This window comes from Serinus canaria, chromosome 7 (genome assembly GCF_022539315.1).
Source record: "Serinus canaria isolate serCan28SL12 chromosome 7, serCan2020, whole genome shotgun sequence".
NCBI lineage: Eukaryota > Metazoa > Chordata > Aves > Passeriformes > Fringillidae > Serinus > Serinus canaria.
In genome coordinates, this window is record NC_066321.1 from 27,439,176 (window position 1) to 27,449,061 (window position 9,886).

Here is a 9,886-nt window from a genome sequence, read left to right on the forward strand (position 1 = left end):
GGCAGGGGGGCTGTGGGCGGGCGCGGAGGCCATGCTGGTTCCGGGGCCGGGCGGCCGGAGCCGCACATGGGCCGGCGGCGACGCGGGGGCGGGGCTGAGGCGGTGAGTGCCGAGCGCCGCCCGCCGCCGCCGCGCCAGACGTGCCCCGCGAGTCCGCAGAGCCGCGGTGCTGCTCCCGCGCTGCCGCAGGTGAGCGGGAACGCGGCCGGGCCCCGGACCCGCGCCGCTCTGCCTGGCCTGGGGGCACTCACCCCTTTGGCCGCGGTTACCGCGGGGGCCGCGCACTGGGAGCGGCTGGGCCCGAGCGGCGGGAGCGGGGGGCGGCCGTGATACGGGAGTTGTTCCCGGGTGGCGGGAGCGGGGCCTGCACCTTGCTGCGGGCGGGCTGGTGGTGGCGCGGCGGGCCTGGCGGGCGGCCGGGCGGCGGCGGGGGGCGGGCGGCGCTGACCTTGCTGCGCGTGTCCTGGTGCAGCGGCCATGTGCCCGCGGGGCCCTGCCTGACGTGGGGGCTCCGCGGGCCCGGGGCGGCAGCCGCGGCCTTGTCTCTCTTCTCTCTGCCCTTGATGGCGTAGCGGGGTGGTGGAGCCTTACCCGAGCTCCCCTCGGCACGGCCCCGCTGGTGCAGCCGCGGGCGGGCGGGCGCGGCCCCCGCGCTGAGCACATGGAACCGCGGGCGCTCCGCGGTGCCCTCGCCGTGTCCTGCCCCGCTCCGGGCGGGAGGAGCTCGGAGGCGCTGGAGGCCGCGCAGGGAGGAGCTGCTCCGCGCGGGTCGCGGCGTGAGGATCGGGGACATGCAGCTCCGTTACTTGCAGTTGCTTGTGTATCTCGATTTCTGCCAGGCGAAAAATTAAATAATTATCGTGCCTGCTTTACTTCCTAAATCTGTTCCCCCTCTCTTCCTGTAGAAGTAGCTGTGCAAAGCCGTAATGCTTTTGTTTTCTTCTACGTTTCTTTTAATATTTTAGACATGCTCCGTTTATCTACAGTACTCCGTCAGATAAGACCAGTGTCCAGAGCCCTCGCCCCCCATCTAACACGAGCCTATGCAAAAGATGTGAAGTTCGGAGCAGACGCGAGAGCTCTGATGCTACAAGGAGTAGATCTTTTAGCAGATGCTGTAGCTGTCACCATGGGGCCAAAGGTAATGCAGGACTTGGACTTTATGTTAGCACAGACCTGGCTGAAAATACTGTAACGGGGAATAATTGTTGGGTTTCTCTCGGTGGAGCTGCACGATTGTATTTGCAGAACTGCACCGCAAAGGGGCTGGGGAATGGACAGGCTCCTTCCTGCAAGCTGCTGTAGTCTCAGGTCCACCAAAAGTGGGACAGTAGTGCATGTGCTTTTTGTAGTAACAAAGTAAAATTGCTGGGATTCCTGTGAAAGGTACATTATATTCGTCTAAGCAGTTTGAAGGTTAAGGAGATGTGCATAATGTGTTACCAGCTCAGTTGATAACCTGTAACAGTGCAGTAGATAATGTAACTGTCTGTGTCGTGGGGTAGGTTAATTAGCATGTGGGTGGCTTGGTTGGATTTTTTTGTTTTGTTTGTTGAAATTTTTTTTCAAATTACCATTTTGTATTAGTTTATCTTTTAAATATTAATAAGCTTTTAAAAAATATCCAGAGTGTAATGTTGAGTTCTCAATTGGCTGGTGAATATTACCAGCCTAAGTGAAATTTCATGGTAGAGGCATTCATTTGTGTTACCCTATATTCTGTCCTGTAAGGGAGATCTGGGTCTCTTGGAAAACCAGCTGTGGTATTCTGCATAGTCATGCAATGTGCAGTATGGCTTGAAATGAGATTCCTCTTTTTGAGGAAGAGACACTGATTTTCTTGGGGCTTATGTGAATATCTGTTCCCTGTAACAGCATGTGCATGATAGTTCTTCTGAGGGCTGCTTGGTCTCTGTAACGTTATTTCATGTATTTTCTGCACATTTTTAGTGCTCTACCAGCTTCATTCAAAGGCAGAAATGCCCGAAAGCTGAGCAGATGAAGGTTAAGGAACAATTATGTCAGGAAACTGTGGCTCTTTCCATAGAGGAACAAAGTTTAAGTGTAGTTGGTTAATTAAACTCTTGTTTTTTTGGATCAGGCTACTTTGTGAATGCTGAAGCACTGTTCTAATCCACTGCCTAAAGGGCAGTTGCTGATGCAACTTCGTGTAACCTTAGGAGATTTTTGTTGGTTATGCTGTTCTTCATGTAAAAATGGAGAGGTTGTCCTGCAGTGCCTGAGTCAGCTTCTGGCATTTTTAAGAAACATCACTCTGGTGAGGAAACCTCCTTTGGCCCTGTTCTACATTTTAAGGAGCCCAGTTTGCAGTCTCACACAATCTTTTGGTAGTGTTCCAGCATGTTGAACAGAACTGGTTTGTGTGGGAGCTCAGCTGCTCAATATGCCCGACCATTCTAAATGCCTGTGCAGTTACTGGTGGTGTTTGTTCCCTTCTACAGGAACACAGGCAGGTGTGTGAAAGAGCAAGCCCTTTCATGAGATTTGTTATCTGTAGGTTTTGTTGTGCTGCTCTTCTCAGAGCTGCAAACCAAACATTAGGAATAAGACCGTATCAAAGTACAAAACAGAGTTAAGCAAATTATGAGACGTTATATGAAAACTGCACTGGTAGCATGCTCCTCCAGAGAGAAGTTTTCTTATTCTTGAATCACTTTTATATTTAGAAGTGTAGGCCAAATAAAATAGTAGGGAATTCTTTTTGGCATAACCGTTCATGGCACAGAGGTAAATTTCCATGAGCTCTTCCCTAGGTTCAGCCTGAGGAACTGAAGCAGAACCTTGAGGCTGCTGGGGTGGTTGTGCTTGAGGAGCAGCGAGGCCTCGTGCCTGGCGGGCAGCCAGAGCTGGTTCAGTCACTGAGGCAGATGTGTGCGGGCACAGGGCCCTGAGCGGGGCAGGGGCACTGGGCTCCGGGCTCTGAGCGGGGCAGGGGCACGAGGCACTGCGGGAATCCTTGCCCGGCTCTCCTGGCACGTGATCCCCACCCTGGGCTGGGAGAGCTCTGGCAGGAGCCGGCGGGGTCAGCTCCCAGCAGGACCTGACAGATCAGGGGACTTGTGCAGGGCCACCTGGGAGGGACAGTGCTGATGTGGGGCAGTTGATCTCCTTTCCCTCTTCCAGCAGCTCCAGCTGTCAGGACAGTAGAGGAGTTTCAGGGCAGCAGTAGACCTGAGGTGGCTCCTTGAGTTTCTGCTGCCTTCAGCTCCAAGTGGAGCACGGTTGTTTGGGGCAGGTATTGGCCATTGAATTCACCTGTGAACAAGCAATGACTTTGTGCAGGTGCGTTTGCCTTGTGGTCCCTGATGGATCACAGTTTCCTGTATTAGCTGTGTCTGTTAGACATAATACTCCAGCTTTTTAGTTGGATCCAGGCATGAGCTAAGATGGGAAAAGTTTGGTAACTTGGAGTGTTTGAGAAATTACTGTAACACATGAACACAAATTTGAAGTGTTCTCAATTGTCTTTGCTAATCACTATTTACTACTCACTACTGAGGTTTGCAAGTGTGCTTTTTTTCCCTTCCAGCACATGCAACAAATTGAGTTTTGTATTACTTGTTTTTCTATCACAAAGAATGTTTATTGTGATCTGATGAAAATTTTGAAAATTTGGTGATTTGAATTGCTATATTTCTAATTTTTGGCTAAAATTTTAGCATTAGAGGGAATCTCTTTGGTTTTTTCTCTAAGGTCAGTGTTACTTAATTGCAGACTTCAGCATTATGGCTGAAGAATGGAGTGTCATTCTGTGGAAGCATAAAGCCTGTGAGCCATTTTTCTGGTTTTGGAGAACCATGATATTCAAGGGTGTGTTTGAGAAGTCCCAGCTGAACGCCCTGTGTAAGGTGTTCAGCTGTGACTGTTTGGAATTCTCAGTTGAGCTCTTGATGATAACGTATAACATGCTTTGGATTGGCTTGGGTTTAAAATTCGGTTTTTGTCCCCCTAGGGAAGAACAGTTATTATTGAGCAAAGCTGGGGAAGTCCCAAAGTGACAAAAGATGGTGTGACAGTAGCAAAGGCAATTGACTTGAAAGACAAATACAAAAACATCGGAGCCAAGTTAGTTCAAGACGTTGCCAACAATACCAACGAGGAAGCAGGAGATGGTACCACTACTGCAACAGTCCTTGCACGAGCTATTGCCAAGGAGGGCTTTGAGAAGATCAGCAAAGGAGCCAACCCAGTAGAAATCAGGAGGGGTAACTTTTCCCTGTTGTTTTTAATATCTGATTGCTGTCTTTTATTTTTCATATCCTAAATTTGACTTATTTTCTGTTTGAAGAGCCACCATAAAGGGTTTTAATGTGTTTAGAGAACACAGTGGGGTGGGTTTTTTTTTACACTACAGACTCTGAACAATCATTAATTTGTCTGATTATTGTACTATTTTACATGCAGTCAACTTACTTAATTTGTTGTAAGTGAACTCCAGTTAAAGCCATTTCTGGGTGTAATTAATACAATAGCCATGTAAACAAATCTCATTCATGAAAATATCTCACACCAATTGCAAAAAACCCATCACTGCATACACAGCGTGGAACAAGAGCTATTTGGTTTTGAACATGCAACCAATGCATTTTTGCAGTGTGGACTTCTGTTTGAAAGAAAACCTGGTGGGTGGGTGCTTGGTTTGTTTTCTGTGCTCTGTACCTTGCTTTGTTCACTCACAAGTGCTCTGTTCATCCTCAGGGGTGATGCTGGCAGTGGATGCCATCACAGCTGAACTGAAGAAGCTGTCAAAACCTGTTACAACTCCAGAGGAAATTGCACAGGTAAGGAAGATAACACAATCAAATGTAACCCAAATTTAGGCAGCTATTTCTCAGAAAAAGTTTTGTGAAGTTAGGTTTAATGAAGTTAGGTTGTGTGGATCTTGACATTGGGTACTTTTCTGTATACATCAGAAATAGTCTTCAATTGCACTGCTAGAAGCTAGTTCAGAAGTGGGCAGATTTTTTTTCATCTTCAAGTTTCATTCCAAAGTGTCTTCAAACATAAATGTGTGTACTTGGGAAAAATTGATGGGAGCAAAGCTCTGTTGTGAATGGAAGTGATGGCAGAGCACTGAGGGTGTGACAGATCTGCTGTAGGAGATCAGGTTCAGGTGAGTTGGTGGTGCTGGGTTATTTGTTCCTGTGCCTGGAGGTGGCCTGGGTGTGAGCCCAGTGCAGGGAATCTGGCTCTGTGCTGCAGCTCCCAAGGGCCTGAGCCCTCCTGCTGGGAGTGTGCTGCACTCTGCTGCCCTGCCTTGTCAGAAATGTCAGCATTACACGTGGTTACTCTGGTTTTTTTATCATGAGGAAGCACTTTGCATTGGAAAATGAGATTAAATGTCTAATTCTTTCAGGTTGCCACAATATCAGCAAATGGAGATCAGGAAATTGGCAATATAATCTCTGATGCAATGAAAAAAGTTGGGCGAAAGGGTGTGATCACTGTCAAGGTAAGAACTGGCCAAGTGACTATCTCCTGTTAGTGCTGGCTTTTGTCATGTGTGATGCTGCTGCTGCAGCTCACATTCCATAATTCCCACCACAATTCCTCCCCAGCTCCTTTAGATCAGAATTTGATCATTCTTTCATCTTACATTCTTTCTGTTTTGGAGAGAAACACATGAAACTCTGATGTAGGGTCCACAGCCTTTCAATTTGTTGTGCATGACATGCCAAAACTGTACTTCTGTTAGCAGACAGGGGAGATTTTAATGCAGATTTCCTTGCATCTAAACAGGATGGAAAAACTCTAAATGATGAACTGGAAATCATTGAGGGTATGAAATTCGACAGAGGCTACATCTCTCCGTATTTTATTAACACAACTAAAGGTGAGTGGACAATAAGTCATGTCAGACACCTTCCTGTGGCTTGTGTCAGTCAGAAATAATGGCACCTGTTAAAGGCTTTACAGTCCCTTATGCTGTGCACCACAGCAAATAGAGCAGGGGGTCCTTCCCTGTCAGAAAATGTGAACTTGGTAAAAGCTTGGAGTGGTGGGGGTTCCTTCTCTGCTCATCAGGCTGGCCTTGCAACACAGCAGAACAATGGAGAATTGGAAGTAGAGTCTTGGAGAAAACAAGTTGTCTTTTTGTTAATGCAGTTGGAAAGTGCAACCATTGCTCCAAAGCACCTGCTTAAGTTAAGGAATGCTTGATATGTTTTTGGAATGGAGCTGTTCAGATAATGCATGTTGTTTCTGCAGGGCAGAAATGTGAATTCCAGGACGCTTATGTTTTAATCAGTGAAAAGAAAATCTCTAGTGTACAGTCCATAGTTCCAGCTCTTGAAATTGCCAATGCCAACCGCAAACCTTTGGTCATCATTGCTGAAGATGTTGATGGAGAAGCCCTCAGCACTCTAGTCTTAAACAGGTAAGACTTAAAATCAATTTTCTATGGTGTAAGGCTGTGTTCTCTTACCTGTGCCAAAGAAACAGCAGCTTTTAACACCACCATGCTTTGTGTTAGCTCAGACAGAACTTCACTTGTGTCCTAACTACTTTCTGAGAGAAACAACCTCACTTTGTGATAGTCTCTTAGTTTGTTTCACTGCTAGAGCTGCACTGAAATAATCTGGCTTAGTAATTAGACTCATTTTCGGAATTTTTGTCTTTAGGCTGAAGGTTGGCCTTCAGGTTGTTGCTGTAAAAGCACCAGGTTTTGGTGACAACAGGAAAAACCAGCTTAAGGACATGGCAATTGCTACTGGTGGTGCTGTAAGTAATGTTCTGAGTGGCTTTTTGCTCCAAGGAATGTTAATGCCTTTCAAGGAGGAAAATAACTGTGCATTTTTAGGTCCTTGGCTTGTGTTTGCTGGGTTGCGGGCTGTATTCTGTTCTTTCAAAAATGTAACAGTAACTGATGTTTGAAACTTGCTGTTTTTTAAAATGAAGACACTGATAATTGCTGTGTAATGCAGTCCTGGCCAACCATATGTCCTTGTAACTGACTGGAGTCACATGAGATTTCCTTGCAGGATTTAGATTTTTAAGGGGAAGGAGGAACTCCAAGGCAATTGTTGCCTCTATAAGCAATTGCCTGAGCTCAGATGTGGCAAATATAATTATTTAAAATGTTTGGAATTGACTGAATGAATTTTCTTACTACTAAATTTTGCATAGAGTTGATGCACTGATTAATGTCCCTTTATGCTGCCGCTTTTTAATATGCATTTCAAAATCATAGCATGATATTTGGGACCCAGAGGAGACTGTTAAAATAAAACTTCATGTTTAAGGTAATGGCAGCACAAAGTAACCAACCAGCAAACTGTTCTTCAGTCAGTGACATGTCAAATATCTGTAACTTCTCAAAATGCAAGGAGGTAATGGTGACAGGACTGAAGGAAACACCATGAAACTGTGTCAGGGGAGGTTAAGCCTGGATTATCAGGAAGAGGTTCTTCAGCCAGAGGGTGGAACTGCAGTAATGTGGTTATTTTGCACCATTAGCCTGCTGTATGTGTTCATGTAGATAAAAACACCTGATGTGTGGGAACCTGTGAATTGCAGCTGTTCACACAATTTCTTTCAGGTGTTTGGAGAAGAGGGTTTGAACCTAAATGTGGAAGATATTCAGCCTCATGACTTTGGTAAGGTTGGAGAGGTCATTGTGACAAAAGACGACACCATGCTCCTCAAGGGGAAGGGCGAAAAGGCTCAGATTGAGAAACGCATTCAGGAAATAATCGAACAGCTGGAGGTCACCACCAGTGAATATGAAAAAGAGAAACTGAATGAGAGACTGGCCAAGCTCTCTGATGGAGTAGCAGTATTGAAGGTATGAACAACTTGGTAAAATCACAATGAACTAAAGCTTATGCTTCTTGAGTGTTGAGGTGCAGAAGACTTGCCAGTAATGGGAGAGGGTGGGTTGGCTTTCTGGCACTTCTTAGGCATTGGCTGCTTGGTTTGGTGGCAGCAGTGCTGTCCCAGCTGGGCTCCTGGAGCAGCCCTTGACGTGTGCCTTGCTGCTGGCAGGTGGGCGGAACGAGCGATGTGGAGGTGAACGAGAAGAAGGACAGGGTCACCGATGCCCTGAACGCCACCCGTGCGGCCGTGGAGGAGGGCATCGTCCCAGGGGGCGGCTGTGCCCTGCTGCGCTGCATCCCAGCCTTAGATGCCTTAACTCCAGCCAACGAGGATCAGAAAATTGGTAAGCAAATGACCTGAAGATGTGTGTGGAAGTGATTCAAGCAGGCTTTCCCCTGTCCTGAGGCTTTTATCAGGTGGCTTTCAGTGAGTTTTTAGTTACTTGATCTTAGGAACATCACATTTCTTTGGTGTGCTGGTCTCTGCTTTGAAGTGGGAAGGAGCTTTTTCACTGCATTGCTGAGTGGACTGTGTAAGACCCAGTAGCAGTAAAGCAGCAGTATCCCAGCACAGGGTGGCAAATGCTTAGACTTGGGAGCTGGCTGTTAAAGTCTTTGCAGACAAAATCTAATAATGCTCAAGAGACTATGTGGCAGATCAAATGGAGAAAGGCTTTGTGGTGTGTTGCACGTAAATATAGAGAGTAATAAAACTTCTTACTATTTTTTGTAGAAGTAAAACTAAAATGTGCATGAATATTCTGCAGAGATTGTATTTGTTGGCAAGTGTCAAGTAGCAGAGAACGTTTCCTCCTGGAACTGACAAAAATAGTTAATGTTCTTTCTTGGAGGGTTTTCTCTCTGTATTCATCTCCAGCACTAGGGCATTCCTTGGCAGTGGGAGTGGTGTTTGTACGTGGAGCTCCAGCTGTCCTGTTTCTTGCAGGCATTGAAATAATCAAGAGAACACTGAGAATCCCAGCAATGACTATTGCAAAGAATGCCGGTGTTGAAGGATCATTGATAGTTGAAAAAATCCTGCAGAGCCCATCAGAAGTTGGCTACGATGCAATGCTTGGGGACTTTGTAAATATGGTAGAAAAAGGAATCATAGACCCAACTAAGGTAACCTGAAGGTCCTCATTCTTAGCTTTGCTTCCTCCCACCTCCTGTGATGGTCAGCAGGTTTTAAGTGGTTTCTTGCTTATTTTTAGGTTGTGAGAACTGCTCTGATGGATGCTGCAGGTGTTGCATCTCTCCTATCAACAGCAGAGGCAGTGGTGACTGAAGTTCCTAAAGAAGAAAAGGAGCCAGCAATGGGAGGAATGGGTGGGATGGGTGGAGGAATGGGAGGTGGCATGTTCTAATTCCTGGGGTAGGGATGCATCATGAGCTGTGCTGTTGAAGACTGACAGTTCTGACTTCAAAAACTTGAGCTATCAGTGTGAGAGGATGGATAGTGACTGAAGTGAGGCTGGTGTTGAAAAGAATCACTGTAACCATCAGTTACCGGATTTCATTTAACACACGTGTAATTGTTTACAGTCATTGTCCATGCCTACAGATAATTTATTTTGTATTTTTTGAATAAAGACATTTGTACATTCCTGATAACTGGGTGCAAGATCCATCTACCAAGGTCCTGATTTGAACTTAATTAAGGCACTTGATATTCTGTTTCAGAATTTCTTGGTGCCTGCCAGTACTAGAAAGAACTTGGAAGCCACTGTGCGTGAGACTAGACAATTGTGTACAAAGTAGGCAAATAGAGTTATGTGACCTTTATGTAATAAACTGCTCAAAAGTTACAAAATGTATCACCTCCTTCATCTGCACACAAAGCCATAGTTAGGGGAGAGCCTGGACAGCCTGCTGCTGCTTCTAAGATTTAGTAGAAATTGACACTTATGCTTGAAAAAATAACAGGGCATTTCACTCCAAGAAACATTCCTTTGTCTAGAATGTTTCTCAGAAATGCAAGTGCTTTAATTTTGGTAAGAAATATCTAAGCTGAACTGCACTACAGTTCTTTGAAATATTAAACAATGCTC

The 9,886-nt window shown here is 46.0% G+C and overlaps 1 protein-coding gene across 1 annotated transcript; it reads left to right on the top strand.

Annotated features, from left to right (window-relative positions):
* Positions 1-22: 22 nt before the first annotated feature.
* On the top strand, positions 23-9,449 carry HSPD1 (heat shock protein family D (Hsp60) member 1). Its single transcript, XM_050976919.1, has 12 exons — positions 23-189; positions 966-1,141; positions 3,974-4,226; positions 4,720-4,802; positions 5,378-5,473; positions 5,761-5,854; positions 6,229-6,397; positions 6,642-6,741; positions 7,559-7,804; positions 8,005-8,179; positions 8,782-8,960; positions 9,050-9,449. Exons 2-12 carry the CDS (start codon positions 968-970, stop codon positions 9,200-9,202), a joined length of 1,722 nt encoding a protein of 573 aa, XP_050832876.1. The 5' UTR covers positions 23-189; positions 966-967; the 3' UTR covers positions 9,203-9,449.
* Positions 9,450-9,886: the final 437 nt, after the last annotated feature.

Bases quoted from the DNA above. Each gene is read 5' to 3' on its own strand.
- HSPD1 (XM_050976919.1), top strand. From the start codon at position 968: ATGCTCCGTTTATCTACAGTACTCCGTCAGATAAGACCAGTGTCCAGA. The intron at 1,142-3,973 runs GTAATGCAGGAC...TTGTCCCCCTAG, and splicing joins CTGTCACCATGGGGCCAAAG to GGAAGAACAGTTATTATTGA. The intron at 8,180-8,781 runs GTAAGCAAATGA...TGTTTCTTGCAG, and splicing joins CAACGAGGATCAGAAAATTG to GCATTGAAATAATCAAGAGA.